This window comes from Capra hircus, chromosome 7 (genome assembly GCF_001704415.2).
Source record: "Capra hircus breed San Clemente chromosome 7, ASM170441v1, whole genome shotgun sequence".
Classification (NCBI taxonomy): Eukaryota; Metazoa; Chordata; class Mammalia; order Artiodactyla; family Bovidae; genus Capra; species Capra hircus.
In genome coordinates this window covers 56,151,513-56,168,546 of record NC_030814.1, presented here as the reverse complement: position 1 = coordinate 56,168,546, position 17,034 = coordinate 56,151,513, and the positions used below count along the sequence as shown (strand labels likewise).

At 36.9% G+C, this 17,034-nt stretch overlaps 1 protein-coding gene across 10 annotated transcripts in view; it reads right to left on the bottom strand.

Annotated features, from left to right (window-relative positions):
* Positions 1-17,034, bottom strand: part of NR3C1 (nuclear receptor subfamily 3 group C member 1) — a 118,251-nt gene that overhangs the window by 5,313 nt on the left and 95,904 nt on the right. For 9 of the 10 annotated variants that reach the window (XM_013965655.2, XM_005683086.3, XM_018050204.1 and 6 more), the window contains 3 exons: positions 14,457-14,735; positions 13,830-13,974; positions 9,925-10,055 (listed from right to left, as the gene is read on the bottom strand). In XM_013965655.2, coding sequence (XP_013821109.1) covers positions 9,925-10,055; positions 13,830-13,974; positions 14,457-14,735 — 555 coding nt within the window. Of the gene's footprint in view, positions 1-9,924; positions 10,056-12,776; positions 13,498-13,829; positions 13,975-14,456; positions 14,736-17,034 lie in introns of those variants that run through there. The other variant, XM_018050205.1, reaches the window with a different exon arrangement.

Genomic DNA, 17,034 nt, shown 5'->3' with positions numbered 1-17,034 from the left:
TTGAAATGATTCCAGTCTAAAAACAAACTTGATTTTTTATGTGGTTTCTATGTACGCTTTACTGGGGAGCAAATTTCTGCCTTTCCTTATGTATAGAAATACAGAAAATACATCATGGATCATAAAATTAGTATAAAATAAATTTTTCAGAGTACTCTTCAGGAAACAATACTAGGAAGAAGGACTGTGAACAGAGGATTAAGATTAATCATAGTTTCACTTGGTCTTGCAGAGATTATGACTTGTGGATACTACATTTCTTAAAGTGCGCTCCAAGGAACTCTGGTTCTGTGTAAATAATGATTGGGGGGAAAAGGATTTGATGATCAGAATTTAGCAAAAGTAGATGTTTCAATACCAAGTTAGGCAGATTTTTGGATTTCAGGATTTCTTAGAGCTATAATTATGCACTCTCCAGGGATCCCATGGACTGGGGCCTGTCAGGTTCCTCTGTCCATGGAATTCTCCAGGCAAGAGTATTGGAGTGGGTTGCCATTCCCTTCTTCAGGGGATCTTCCCCACCCAGGGATTGAACCTGGGTCTCCCACATTGCAGGCAGATTCTTTACTGTGTGAGCTACCAAGGAAGCCCACTCTCCAGGGAGGGGGAACAAATCCTTTTCCAAATGTAAACTTCATTTCTACTGACATCTTAGAAAATGCTAGAACAGAGGAAAAGCAGTGTGTTTACGATAAGTCTTTTTAATTCTTACTTGCCAGGTGGACTTCAGTATAACCTCCCTGAGCTCGTTTCCTACTCCTTTCTTTCTCAGTGAATTAAAAAAATATATATATTTTTAAATTTAGATATAATTAGTGTGTAACATTGTATTAGTTTCAAGTGTACAGCATGATGATTCAGTATTTGTATATACTGCAGAATGATCACCACAGCAAGTCTAGGTAACATCCATCACTATAAATTGTTAAAAAACTTTATTTCTTGTGATGAAAATTTTAAAATTTACTGTTAGCAGTTTTCAGATATACAATATCATATTATTAACTATAGACACCATTACATCTCCATGACTGGAAGTTTGTACTCTATAAACCCTTCACTCATTTCTCTCATCCCCCAACACCCCCACCCCCACACACACACACCTCTGGTACTTGTTAATTTGTACTCTGTATCCATGGGCTTGTTTTTAGATTACATGTACAAGATGTATGTGGTATTTATCTTTGACTGATTTCACTTAGCACAATGTCCTCAGGGTCCATCCATGTTGTTGCAAATGGTGAAGTTTCATTTTTTTCTTATGGCTGAATAATATCTCATGGAATCACCCATCACTATACATTTAGGTTGTTTTCATATCTTGGCTATTATAGATTATTTTGCAGTGAACGTGAGGGTGCACATACCTTTTCCAGTTAATTTCTTTGTTTTCTACGGTTAAATCCCCCGAAGTGAAATTGCTGGGTCATATGGTAATTCTATTTTTAATCTGCTGAAGAACCTCCATACTGTTTTCTGTAGTGGCTGTACCAATTTAAATTCCCTAAAGAGTGCACAAAGGTCTCCTTTTTCTCCACACCTTTGCCAATACTTTTTGTCTTTGGATGTTTTTATAACAGTCATCCTGATTGATGTTAAGGTGGTATTTCATTGTACTTTTGATTTGCATGCATTTCCTGGATGACATAAAGCACCTTCTTATATACATATTATTATTTGTATGTCTTTGTGAGATACCTGTTCAGGTTCTAAGCCCATTCAAACAATCCGGATATTAGTTCTTTTGCTGTTGAGTTGTATGAATTCTTTTATTTGCAGTTATTAACCCCTTATCAGATATATGATTTGCAAATACTTCCTCTCATTTGGCAGACTACCTCTTCATTTTGTTTATGGTTCCCTCTGCTGTGTAGCTATCTAGTTTGATGTAGTCTCATTTGTTTACTTTTGTTGCCTTTGCTTTTGATGTCTGAGCCAAAAAATCAACCTCAAGACTGACATCAAGGAGCTTACTGCCTGTATTTTCTTCTGGGACTTTTATGATTTCAGAACATATGTTCAAGTCCATATGACCCATTTTGAGTTAACTTTTGTGTATGGTGTGAGATGGTAATCCAGTTTCATTCTCTTGGATATAGTTTTCCCAACATCTTTATTGAAAAGACTGCCCTTTTCTCATTGTATACTGTTAGCTCCTTTGTCGTTAATTCATTGATAATACATATATTGTGGGGTTACTTCCTGGCTCTCAATTGTGTTCCATTAATCTATGTGAATGGTCTTGTGCCAGTACAATACTGTTTGGATGACTACAGCTTTGTAATATAGCTTGAAACCAAGGCGTTAAGTCCAGCTTTGTTCTTTCTCAAGTTTGCTTTGGCTGTTCTGGATTTTCTACGCTTCCATACAAACTTTAGGATTATTTGTTCTGTTTCTGTGACACATGCCATAGGAATTTTATAGAGATTGCACTGTGTCTGTTGATTACTTTGAATAGTAAGGACATTTTGACACTATTAATTCTTCTAATCCATAGGCATGGACTGTCCATTTATATTTTGTTTTCTTCAGTTTTGTTCATCAGTGTCTTACAGTTTTCATTGTGCAAGTCTTTTGCCTCTGTGGTTAAATTTATTCCTAGGTTTTTAAATTCTTTTTGATGCAGTTGTAAATGGAACTGTTTTCTTAATTTCCCTTTTCCCTTACTGCTAGTTTGTTTTGACTGTATTGAAACTCAACAGATTTTTGTAAATTGAATTTGTATCCTGAAACTTTATTGAATTTACGAGTTCGAACAGTATTTTTGATGTCATATTTAGGGTTTCTCTATATAAAATCAGATCATTTGCAAATAGAATTTAACTTCTTAAAAATATTTTTTTCCTAATGGTTTTACTTCCAGTTAAACAGGCAGTAATAATTAGAACACTCAGGATGTGCTGACCCCAGTTGGAATTTTTACTTCTTCCTTTTTGATTTGGATGCCTTTTCTTTCTTTTTCTTACTTAATTGGCCTGGCTAGAATTTCCAGAACTAGGTTGACTAGAAGTGGCTAGAGTGGGCATCTTTGCCTCATTCCTTATTTCAGAGGAAGAGCTTTCAGCTTTTCACCATTGAGTAATGACGTTAGCTGTGGGCTTGTCATATATGGCCTTTATTATGGTCAGGTACTATACCTGGTTTATTGATATTTTCTATCATAAATGGATGTTGAATTTTGTCAAATGCTTTTTCTGCACTTAGATTTTTATCCTTCATTTGGTTAGTGTAATATATCACTCTTATTGGATTTTGATTAAGATTAGACCAAAAACTACATATGAAAATATTTTGATTTCATAAAGCAAACTTGACACTTCTAGGATATCAGTATTAGTGTGCAAATGAAGGCCACTTAATCAGGAGTGTTAAGACCCATGTTCACAGTGGGTTAATTTTTACACATGATTGTATTACAGGTAATCTAGTTATTGCTGATTTTTAAAATAATGATTTCTTATTTAAAACTTTTTTTCTGTGCTGGTTTTCCTCATTGTAAAAATCAGGTGAGAAACCTATTCAGTATTTATATTTAGAAGACTTTTATCCATCCCAAGTTACCACAAATATTCCTTGGGATTTTTGCTTTATGTCGTTTGGGCCATATATTCAGAAGTATTTTTCTGGTGAGTAGAATGCTTTATGTAGTGAAATCTTTAAATATAGAACTGTTTTGGGGGGCCTTAGTGTTTATTTTTATAGTAATAAAGCTGCTTCAGATTGCTTTTGGGTAAAACAGTGGTCAGCAATGGCCCCTTCCTATCTGTAGCCTGTTTTTGTAAATAAAGTATCATTGGAACACAGCCATGCCTGTACTCTTTAAGCATTGTTAATGACCATGTTCATGTCACAAGGGGCAGAATTGAGTACCTCTGACAGAGATTGTATACGAAGCTGAAATTGTTTACCATCTGGCCTTTTACAGAAAGTATGCCACGAATACCCTATACTACGTGGCATGTAGTATATCTTTTTACTTCAGCTACTCAACATCTTTAGTTAGATACATATCTTATATAAATAGCAGAATTGGATTGTTTTCTTAAACTAGTCTTGCACTTTCTGTATATTTTTATCTTGGAGCATTTAGTCCATGTATATTTAATGAAATTGCTGATATATTTGAACTTATTTGTACAATCAGTGTATTTGTTACTTCCTCCTATCATGCCTTTGTTTATGCTTCCCCTCTGCCCTCAGCTTCCTCTCATTTCTTTTATTCTTTAGGATTGTTTTTTCTTACCATGTTCTCCCCCGAAGCCCTCATGGTTTGATAATGTACTTGGTATACTCTTTAAGAAATTTAAACACTCATCTTTAACTTTTCAAAGGCTCCTTTTTTCTTCTTTGCCTATGTGTAATTATTGTGTACTTTAGTTCTATTTTATAACTTTGCAAAGACATTATTACTGTCATTTTACAGTTAGTTTAAATGTATCTAAATATTTACCACTTTATTCTGTTTTCCATCTTCAAGATACTACTTTCCCTTAGCCTAAGTATATCCTTTAATATTACTTTACTGAAGATCTGTAGTGGCAAATTCTCTTTTGACCTTCATTAAAAAAAAAAAAGACTGTGTATATTAGGCCTTTCAAATTTAAAGTGATCGTTTGAGATATCTACATTAATCTCTACCATGTTTGTAACTTATCTATTCATTTTTCTTATTTCCTTTTTCTGCCTTTTCTAGTCTTTACTGAGTATTCATGTGATTCTGTTTCCTCTTGGTGTATCAATTATGACTTCCTTTAAAAGTTGTTTTTAGTGGCTGCCCTAGAATTTGAAATATACATTTACAACTAATCTACATCTTCTTTCAAATATCACTGTACTATTTCTATAGGTACTGTAGGTACATTAAATCATCATCAGTGGATGTTGAATCTATCATGGGTGATCTTTTTTAACGGTAAATAGTTCACTCTACTACCTTCCTGCTTGCATGATTTCTAATGAGAATTCTAATGTAATTTATATCCTTCCTTTATAAGGAATGGTAAGCTGTTTTCCCCTCTGGCCTTTTCCTTTATTGTCTTTAGTTTTCTGTAGTTTGAGTACAGTATGCCTAGGTGCAGCTTTTTTGGTATTTATCTATCTTTCTGGATATTTTCTGAGCTTCCTGGATGTGTTTTGGTGTCTGTCATTAATTTTGGAAAGTTATCAGCCTTTATTGCTTCAAATATTTCTTCTCTTCCTTTTACTATCTCTCTTACCTGAGACAGGAAGGTAAAGGGGACTGGAATTATCTATTTACCCTTTCCCCTAGGATAGAAAGAGGACCTTCTCCGATCTTCATCATTAGAATTTGGTGGGGTTTCTCATGGTAAGCCCCAGAGAACTGTGGGGGGAAACCGCTGAAGACTAGGTCTCCAGAGTTCTTATAAAGTGAAGTGAAAGTCACTCAGTCATGTCCGACTCTTTGTGACCCCATGGGCTATACAGTCCATGGAATTCTCCAGGCCAGAATACTGCAGTGGGTAGCTGTTCCCTTTTCCAGGGGATCTTCCCTTTTCCAGGGGATCTTCCCAACCCAGGGACTGAATCCAGGCCTCCTGCATTGTGGGTGGATTTTTTACCAGTTGAGCCACAAGGGAAGCCCAAGAAAACTGGAGTGGGTAACCTATCCCTTCTCTAGCAGACCTTCATGACCCAGGAATCAAACCAGGGTCTTCTGCATTGCAGGTGGATTCTTTACCAACTGAACTATCAGAGAAGCCCTGATATCAGGGTTCTTAACACTCCAGCTATTCCTTACTTGGTCTTCAGAAATTCATCAGATACCATAAGTGTTTCTGCGTTACTGGGTCCAGTAGCTTCTGTTTCCAGGAAACTGATCTTGGCTGTGGTCCTCTGTATTTGCCTGTTTCTCCAGATTTTGATGTTAGTGGTTTGTCCTGTGACCTTACTTCTCAGATGGATCTTTAAAAAAGTTATTGTCAGTTTGCCTAGCTTTTTCTTATTTGTGAGGATGGGAGCAATAGCTGCCAAGTTGTTTAATTGTGAGAGTTTAAACTGGAAATCCACTCTCTTTTTTCAGTTTTTCTCCCCTCTTAGCTTTTTGAAAAAAATTATTTCACTTTCTTCAATTGCTGCTGTTCTGGAAAGTTTCCAGCCATCATCTCTTTGTATAGTATCTTTTCAGCTTTCATCTTGATCTTTGATTATAAGAAGACCATATGAATGGGTTACTAATGTGTTGTTAATGATCTGCTATGCTGGTCACCACTGGTTGCAGGAAGCTTTATTCATTTACATCATTGTGCTATGAATGAATGCTATTTTTTATGTTATTATGACGTGAAAAGAGTTGTGAAGTACTGTTTTAGACCTTCTCTCTCAATCACGCCTCTTATCTTTGTTCATACATATACACAAATGCACATTAAAAATGTACTCTGGCTAACTTCTTTAGGTGTATATTTCAGTTTAAATGTCTCTACAGATATGTCTAATCTGCCTTTAGATCCATCTTTTTTTTTTTTCCCAATTGTACTTGTCTTTAAATTTATTGAATGTACTAATTTACCAGTCTTGGCAACTACCCTCTAAGAGAAAGCTAGCTTCAAGTGCAGCTCATCTCTTTAGGTGCCTGCCTGCATGTAGGGTTTAATTTTTTAAGTCCAGCATATCTTAATGGAGGGTTAGGACACTTCTAGTGTTCTGTCAGGGTAGCAGTCTAATTATATCTTAAGATACATATTTTCAGCCAAGTCTTTTTTTTTTTTTTTTTTACCAAAAGGTTAGTATCTTGGCATTGACCTGTACCTGGATATTATCAACCTAAATGATTCATTATCAGAACTTTAACGGTTTACTTCAACAGTATCAAGCTCACTGCTTTGACAAGGGTACTGCTACAGGTAACCTTAAAAAATCAGCTTTTAAAAAATGGGTTGTAGAAAATTTTCTTACTTTGGAATATCACTGATATTCCTTAAGTTCCGTGACATTAAACAACAAAAATAGTATGAAAGCATTAAGGTTGATGTGTGCTTTGGAAACACTTAAATAGTCATGTAGTCATGTAAGGGGCTTCCCTGGTGGGTCAGACAGCAAAGAATCTGCCTGTAATGTGGGAGACCTGGGTTTGATCCCTGGGTTGGGAAGATCCCCTGGAGGACGGCATGGCAACTCACTCCAATATTCTTGCCTGGAGAATCCCCGTGGACAGAGGAGTCTGGCTGGCTACAGTCCAAGGGGTCAGCAAAGAGTTGGACACAACTGAGTGATGAAGCACAGTCATGTACACCATCCATAGATTATTTAGCCACTTTGAAACCACAGTTACTAATGGAATGAAGTCTTTAAAAAATTGGAACGCTATTTATATGAAAGAGTTATTCAGCTATCAACTCCGCATCTTATAAAGTTTATAATCCTTACTGGTTCACAGACCTTCTTTCATTAGTTGTTGAAAATGCCACATTTTTACTAATATAGACAAGATAACGTTGTATTTTCCAGAAGTTTTCTAGTTTGCCTTTGCTTGCTAAAAGCAGTCTCACTGAAGTTCATATACCAAGATACTTTCTGTAAACTTTCAAGATAGTGTTGTTCCTTTCTAGGTAAAATACCTCTGTCCAACAGTCCAGCTCCAATGCTGCATTAACCAATTCTTTAACAGTACTCAAGCTCACTTTTTGTAGGTCATCCTTTTCTTTCATAATTTCTTTCTTTTAAAGTAATTTTTATTGGGAGTATAGTTGACTCACAATATTCATAGTTTCTGCTGTATAGCAAGTTTCTGCTGTATACCATCCCCCTTGGTAACCTTAGTTTTTCCCCCTACAACTATGACTATTTCTGTTTTGTAAATAACTTCATTTGTAAGCAATGTTATTGTTGTTCAGTTGCCCAACTGTTTCTCACTTTTTGACACCATGGCCTCCCTGTCCCTCACCATCTCCTGGAGTTTGTCCAAGTTCATGTACATTACATCAGTACATGTAATGTACCATCCAGCCATCTCATCTTCTGTTGCCCCCTTCTCCTTTTGCCTTCAGTCTTTCCCACTACCAGGGTCTTTTCCAGTGAATTGGCTCTTCACATCAGGTGGCCAAAGTATTGGTGCTTCAGCATCAGTCCTTCCAATGCATATTTAGGGTTGACTTCCTTTAAGATTGACTGGTTCGATCTCCTTGCTGTCCAAGGGACTCTCGAGTGTTCTCCAGCACCACAGATTGAAAGCATCAATTCTCTGGCACTCTGCCTTCTTTAAGGTCCAGCTCTTACAGTCGTACCTTGACTATATGGGCCTTTGTCAGCAAAGTGATGTCTTTGCTTTTTAACACACTGTCTAGGTTTGTCTAGCTTTCCTGCCAAGGAGCAGTTGTCATGATTTCATGGCTGCAGTCACCATCCAAAGTGATAGAAGCAATATTATGTGATATTTGTCTTTCTCTGACTTACTGTGTATGACAGACTCTGGGTCCATCCATGTTGCTATAGATGGCATTATTTTGTTCATTACTTTTTTTTATGGCTGAGTAATATTTCATTGTATATATTTACCACATCTTATTTATCCATTTCTCTGTGGATGGACATTTAAGTTGCTTCCAGGTGGCTGGGTATTATAAACAGTGCTGCAGTGGACACTGGAGTGCTGCATGTATCTTTTGGAATTGTGATTTTATTCGGTTATTTGCCCAGGAGTGGAATTACTAGATCATATGGTAGTTCTATTTTTAGTTTTGAAAGAACCTGTATACTGGGGCTTCCCAGGTGGTGCTAGTGGTAAAGAACTCGCTTGTCAATGCAGGAGATGTAAGAGATGCAGGTTCAGTCCCTGCCTTGGGAAGATCCCTTGGAAGAGGGCATGGCAGCCTACTCCAGTATTCTGTCCTGGAGAATCCCATGGACAGAGAAGTCTGGAGGGCTGCGGTCTATAGGGTTGCAGAGTTGGACATGACTGAAGGCAGCATGCACAACACATTCTGTTCTCCATAGTGGTTGTGCCAATTGATACTCCTGCCAGCAGTGTAAAAGGGTTTCCTTTGCTCCACACCCTCTCCAGCATTTATTATTTCTAAATTTTGATGGCCATTCTGACTGATGTGATACCTCATTGTACTTTTGATTTGCATTTCTTTAATAATCAGTGATGTTGAGCATCTTTTCATGTGCTGTTTAGCCATTTATATGTTGTCTTTGGAGAAATGTCTGTTTCAGTTCAGTTCAGTCTTCCAATGTCTGTTTAGAGCTGCCTATTTTTTGATTTAGTTGTTTGGTTTTTGATACTGAGCTGCATGAATTGTTTGTGTATTTTGGAGATTAATCCCTTGTTCACTTCGTTTGCAAATTTTTTCTCTCATTCTGTGGGTTGTCTTGTTGTTTTGTTTATGGTTTTCTTTGCTGTGCAACAGCTTTTAAATTTAGGTCCCATCCATAATTTCTTATTGTCATTGGATTACCAATGTATTATTAGTCATGTATAACTAAAATTTTTGACTAAGTAACTGAATTTGAGCAAGCTCCGGGAGTTGGTGATGGACAGGGAAGCCCAGTGTGCTGCAGTCCATGGGGACACAGAGTCAGACACACCTGAGTGAGTGAACTGAACAGTGTTGTAGGGAAAAATCATTCAAGCTGGCATGCTTTCTCTGTGTCTTCTGTAGTGGAAGTGTAAAAAGTTGTAGGAAGGAAGAAGGCTATAGATATTCCAGATCAGCAGTGACTTCCTCCTTCCTGCCATGTGGTTCGAATACCTCTCCATTTCTCCATGATACTTATCTATCTTATTAATCTTAGCCTTTCTAAAATTTTACATTTATGAAAATCTAAAGTACCAGGAAATAGTAGAGGTATAATTATTTAGTGCTTTGTATACAAATAAACCTTTATTTCTAGCCTTCTACGTTTTATGTTTTTGACATATTTTAGAAGTCAATTTTAGAAGAGAATAGGTGTTCTACCAACCTGAAGAGAGGAGCAGTAAGGTTTTCATACAGAGATACTCTTCGTAAGATACCTGAAGCCTGCTTAACTCAGAGGAAACATATAGCATATGTTTACATTGGTCATACATGCAGGGTAAAGCCATTCTCTGCCTGTGAAAGACAAATATCAAGTGTTTGAGTTAAAGAGAAATAATTCTTGTTCCACAAGAAAGTACTTTTCTGTTTTATTTTGCAAAGCGTTCTATTAACTCATCTACCTATTGCAATTAATGCAAATTCCCTCTGATCTGAATTTTGGAAAGCTTTCCTTCAGTATTCAGAATTTATTCCTATAGAATCTATTTTCAGTCATTCATTTAAATCAAGCTTTTATGGTAGTATTTGAATATGAGCAGTTAGACAACACAGTTTTAAATCCTACCCAGTTGAAAATCAAGTTATTTTTTCCATAGTACTGCATTCTAAAGACAACTGTGTGTGATAATATTTATAGTTACATAGAGGGTCAGAAATAAAACTTGACTCTAGGGTTTCTGATACCCAAAATCTGCCTCTGACCAATGTTATGTGACTGAATATTCTTCCAACTAAAGGTACTACAAAATGAGTTTTCAGTTAACATTCTCAACAGTTATGATTCACATCTATAATTTTCAAGTAGATCTCTCAAGTTTCCTAACTTTTTAAATGACACAAAGAGCCTGAAACTGTATCTCTTCATGGTTTAAAATAAGATCTGTTTTTTAATTTTTTGACAAAAAGTGACCTTGGACTTAAGAAAAAATAAAAGGTTATTATCCCAACGGCATAAGGAGGCAAGAATGGGAAACAGAATGCCCACTTAAAAACTATTGTTTCTATAAGCCATCCATCCTCAAATAAAGTCGAACACTGAGAAAAAATTTCTGTAACTCCTACTTTATGTAAGAAATACCAGGTTTGCTATGATGGTTTAAATCTAAATTTGACTACCCTCCAAAATAAATACTTTAATTTTATAAAAGAAGATATGTTGGTGTTTCATATCATAACTCTATTCACAAATTTATTCCCAATTAATGACTTCAACTTTCTTTTTAGACAGTGACTATAGACACTGTCAACATGTTCTTAACTTCTAAAGTAAGCATGGTCGGATTCTGAAATGGGCAGCAAGTACTTAGAGATTTCAAAGGTGATTAAGCTTACATATAAGCTACATATTTTTAATTAGTTAAATTTAATCAAAAAACTTAAATCTTGGTTAAGCCATGGCACAGTGGATTGAACAGTCCTTTTTTGGCAATAGATGGTCAAGGTGACGTCTGTCTTTGAAGCAGACACCTGAAAGGATGTGTGGAGATCTGGCCTGGTCAAGCACATGGCAGTGCCTATTAGCTGAAAATCAACAGAACAGAACGCAGAGAGTTTGATTACAGTACATATTTCACATGCCTCTTGTCATGTTTCTTCTAACCATGAAGCCTGGTCTTTTCTTCATGTCTCACTCAGTTACACCTCCTCCAAGAAGCCACTAGTGACTCATCTGAGAAAGACCTCTGTCTAGTAAAAACGCAGATTATTTTATTTGATGGTTATCTTTGTCTCCCCAACTAGAGTGTAAGCAATAAAGGTAGGGAACCTTGTTTGTCTTGTTCTCTGCTAATACTGTAGCAGGCACATACTAGGAGTGTGGTAAGTATTTGATGATCCCCTGTAATCTGTTTTCCTCTGTTTGAAACTGCCCTTCTGTCCTCCCAGCGCTGGCTTCTTCATGCTCCTAAAACAAACTCTGTCTCATGGCTTTTAAGACGCTGCTTGACTTGGTCCCTGTCCACTTCTCTAAACTCGGAGAAAGTCTTTATTGGCTTTCTCTCAGTTCCTCACATATGCCAAGGTTGTTTTTCATCCTCTGTAGTCATCTCTTCTGCCTGAAATGCCCTACCTTTCCTATAAGCTTATTCTTTTGTACTATTCAGTGCTCAGATATTTAGAGAGCTCTTCTATAGTATCCCACACTATGATGTCATGGCTCTCTGAAATAAATTTGGTCATTTATTTGGTTTTCCTCATTGGTATGTTAGCAGAGCCTTATGTATTATAGCTCAAGCTCTTAAAAACAGTGTCTGACACTTGGTAAGTACTCAAATATGATTAAATGAATACTGTGCTGGAAAGTAAGTATCACTGATAGAGATATACCACCAAGTTTAACTCACCAGTTAAAATATCTAGAGCCTCTTAAAATATCTAGAGCTAGTATCATCCAGTCTCTACTAAAACAGATACAATTTGACCTTTACTGTGTCATAAGGCAAGCCCTGCTGTTTAACACTGGCTCGAATAGATGCTTTTTTATACCTTCTCCCCATTATTTTTGTGCTTGGTACACCCAACAGCGGAAACAGCATGTTTGCTTGTTCTTCACAGGATATCTTTTTAGGCTGTCCTCATAATTCCTTTTCTCCTTTACACATCTTCTGTTCATCAACTGATGTTAATTTCTAAACTTCTTGCCACTCTGGACAGTTTTTAATATGGCATCCAATTCTGAACAGAAACTAATGATGGATTAACTCACATGGAGTATAGTGAGACTGTTATAACATGGTTGAAGATTTCATTAATTTTTTTTTGGACCCCCATAGTCAACAGGTGGAGCAGGCAATGGCACCCCACTCCAGTACTCTTGCCTGGAAAATCCTATGGACGGAGGAGCCTGGTGGGCTGCAGTCCATGGGTTTGCTATGAGTCGGACACAACTGAGCAACTTCACTTTCACTTTTCACTTCCATGCATTGGAGAAGGAAATGGCAACCCACTCCAGTGTTCATGCCTGGAGAATCCCAGGGATGGTGGGAGCCTGGTGGGCTGCCGTCTATGGGGTCGCACAGAGTTGGACATGACTGAAGCAACTTAGCAGCAGCACAGTCAACAGCACCTGGAGCTCACAATTTTAAAATCTTTTTTTTCACATGAATACAGATCTCCTTCTGCCGAGATCAGTGGGTATGCATATGTGACTGTGTGTGACTTCCCTGTTTGCTATCTAATAAAGGAGATAAGCTGTGAGTGCAAAAGTAGTAATAAAAGGTAGAACATGATAAACACTAGGGATATACAGCAGACAGGTTTTTACCTGGTGGTATGACTATCATGAGCTAGGGGTATGTTTGAAGAATAGATCATCTGAGGGGAAAAAGAATATGTGAAGGAGAATAACGAGAGAGAAAATGAGGCCAGATTCTGGAAAGCCAGAAACCATGCTGAGTATGCAGAGTGCTCAATGAAGACACCTGTGTGTCAATAAGAAAAGCTCAGCATGCAGGAGGATACACGGGCAGCAGAAAGGTGGTTAGAAAACAAGTGCAATGGGTAAGGGGAATGGGTATCTGAAATGGCTCACGGGCACAGACCTAGAGGACTAGAGAAGGATGATTTATCAAATCTTAGTGGGGTTGGTTCTCTCCCAAATTAAAAACATCTTGTTCCCATTTTCTTTACAACTCATAGACATTGAGTGAGCCTTGCCATGCAAAGAGATGCTTCTTGTCTTTGGGTCCATATCTGTCATCCCTTCATCCTAGTTGTCCTCATCTGTTCATTGTCCCTGCTGAAAGTAAGATCAACATGAATTGTATTATGCTGTTTCCTTTCTGAAATACGATTATATAATTAAAACAATGCCACAGTAAGATTCCTTTTCCCTTGCTATAGACTTTACTGACCCCAAGAGATGCTATTTAAAAAATATCCTTCAGTAGGTCCTGGTACGTAATAGTGCCACATGCAGTTTGCTCTGTAGTACATTCCGGCCTGCCTTAAGCATTGATAAATTCTGCTTCAAGATACTTGGTAGGTTGCCCAGTTCCAAGATAACCTGGTAGGACTGATTCAGTCCTGAAGGAATATGAATACGGGGACAATGACTAACAAGTGACTTACTCATTAATAACCAGATCAGGAGCAAAACACAGCATATTTGCGCTTGACTGTCTGTATGATCTCCACCCCAGGGCGAATGCCATGAGGAACATCCATGAATACTGCAGCAGAGTCATTTGGTCATCCAGATGTAAGTTCCTGAATCCTGAATGAGGAGGAATAAAAGGTGTGAGGGAGCACTCTAGTTGCCAAAGAGAAGATCCTCTCTCTGGGAACTGTCAAAGACAGTTTTGGAAGATGCTAATAGAAGAAATGAAGTGTTAAGTGGACACAGTTCTCCTTTGTCATTTGACATGTAAGACCAAAGCTCTCAGTAATTTTTTTAATAGTATTCAATGTTAGAAAAAAGAGTAGCCAGTTTTTGTCACCTTTTGCTTATTTGAGTAATTATGGACTAAATACTAAAATCCTATATTAAAAAGTAAAAAAGAAAGCCACGAATCCTGGCAGACATTACTCATTCAGTGGATTTAAGTTAAAAAAATGCTCCTGATAGTTATACCTCTTTACCCCTTGATTAAGCAGGGATGACAGGAAGCCATGGGACCAAGGTGATACACAGCCAGAGTGTTTTATGTAAAAAATTCTAAGGTTTACACCTTAGTGGTGGTATCTTTTGCATCTTACCTGGTATTGCCTTTGCCCATTTCACTGCTGCAATCACCTGCCGCCCACCTAACATGTTGAGTGCGGTCATGATCCGCCAAGTTGAATCTGGAACAGAGCTGTCATATCCTGCATATAACACCTCGGGTTCAATGACTTCCAGCAGTGACACCAGTGTGGGCGTGAGTTGTGGTAATGTTGCAGGAACTATTGTTTTGTTAGCAGGATTTTCAGAAGTTTCTTGCGAGACTCCTGTAGTGGCCTGCTGAATTCCTTTTATCTTTTTCTTTGTTTTTCGAGCTGTGGGTATATTAAAAAAATACACAGAAATCAGATGTAATGGGAAAGTCTGGGTAGCATAGTTTATTCAAGAGGTATTTCAGTTGCTGAAACTAATTTGAAAAAGGAGAAATCTTTTATGTAGCAGTTAAGATAAAGTGACATGAAAGAAGAGAAAAACACTTTTTCTTGAAAGCAAAGAATCAAGAGGAACCCATTCATTTAATTTCCTCTACAAATAAGACAGTTACTTCTTCATTATAGTTAAAATTAAATCTTACGATGTTAAAACAATATAAACATATTACTTACATATTCTTCCATTAAAGTAATTTCTGTCTCAATTTCACTCCAAAGTAAAAATTTTCATTAGTTATACAAGGCAAATTACTATCAACTGAAAGAAAGAATTTAAGTTTGTAATACCAGTAACTGTGGTGGCTTAGGGTTAATTTAAATTATGGGTATAATGAAGAGAGTGATACTGTTTATTGTCTTGCACAAAGTCCCCTTCTTATCAAGATAGTAAGGAGATCCTGAACAGGAGATCATGCACGTGGAAAGATCCCCATTTCAACTTTATATTATGTATACTATATGGGATTTAAAATCTTTGTGGACATTCAGAGAAAACCATTTCTTTATATAAATTACCACTGGGTATAATTTCTTTTATAAGAGATTTTAACTGATGACTCTATAAGCCTAAAGTATCTATTTTCATATCATGTATAAAGTAACTTTTATTTTTGACTTAGTTTGGAAAAGTATAATTGAATTAAAACATGGATTCTGTAGATTTTTTTAGCAGAGATATTCTTGAATTTACTTGTTCCAGTGACAAATGAAAATATTATTCTTTTCTGGTTATATGTGGGGCCAAAGCAAGCAAATTATGGTATTCTTAAAGAGAAATTACTCAGAGCTCCAAGGAAGGACAAGGAATGTAGGTTGTATGAAAGCAGAAGCGTGCCTGTCTCAGTCATCAGGTATGCAGACCACTGTGCCAAGGAAAAGTAAATGATAGTCATATTTAAAAATTATATCTTTTGTCCCTAAAATGACAAAGTACATAGTTTGTGGAGGACAGATGTGTGGACAAGAACTATGTATATCCATGGGCAGTGTTAGCGGGAAAAAAACCCAAACCCTGTTGTTTAGTTGGGTAGAATGGTCCCATTTCTTACTGTGCTCTGTGCTCAAACATTTAAGAATTTTTAGTTAACACTTCAAAACAGAGAAATACGATCATGACTGACACGTTCTATTTTACCATGCTCTATTGAAGACACAGTATGGTGCAGTAGAGAGCATAAATATGAAACCAACATGTTGGGATATAATCCTGGCTCTGCCACTGAGTAGCTGGGTATCTGTGCCCTATTCCCTGGGCCTTTGTTTCCTCTTCTATAAAATGAGGATAATGTCAGTACTACCTCATAGGGTCTATTGATAATTAAATCAAAATATATAAAAATGCAATGCATAAAACATTTCTTGGCACATGTTAAGTGCTATGTAAGAACGATCACAGAAACTGGTAGTAGAATACAGTTGGAAAATATTCTGAATTCATGTAGTCCAAGTTTATAGAGGAGTGACAAAGTTAAAAATGGAAGAGCTCCTATACATTAAGGAAACTCTTTCAACAACCAAAGTTACCATATCTTACACCCAGACCTCAAAATCATGAGGTTTTGTTGACAAATGAGAACATGCATGTCCCAAATAAATACACTGAAACAAAGCTGATTATACAGAGTGAAGTAAGCCAGAAAGAAAAACACCAATACAGTATACTAACACATATATATGGAATTTAGAAAGATGGCAATGATGACCCTGTATGCAAGACAGCAAAAAAGACACAGATGTGTATAGCGGACTTTTGGACTCAGAGGGAGAGGGTGGGATGATTTGGGAGAATGGCATTGAAACATGTATACTATCATGTAAGAATCGAATCACCAGTCTATGTCCAATGCAGGATATAGCATGCTTGGGGCTGGTGCACGGGGATGACCCAGAGGGATGTTGTGGGGAGGGAGGTGGGAGGGGGGGTTCATGTTTGGGATCGCATGTACACCCGTGGTGGATTCATGTCAATGTATGGCAAAACCAATACAGTATTGTAAAGTAAAAATAAAGTTAAAGTTAATTTTTTAAAGTTAAAAAAATAAAAAAATAAAATGAAAACTACTATTAACCATAACTTTAAATTTGTCTAGAATATGTGTTCTTACACTCTACATTAGAGCAGAAGAAACCATAATGACAAACTGGAGGACTTTAAAGTCTTCTCACCTTATCATAAAACTCT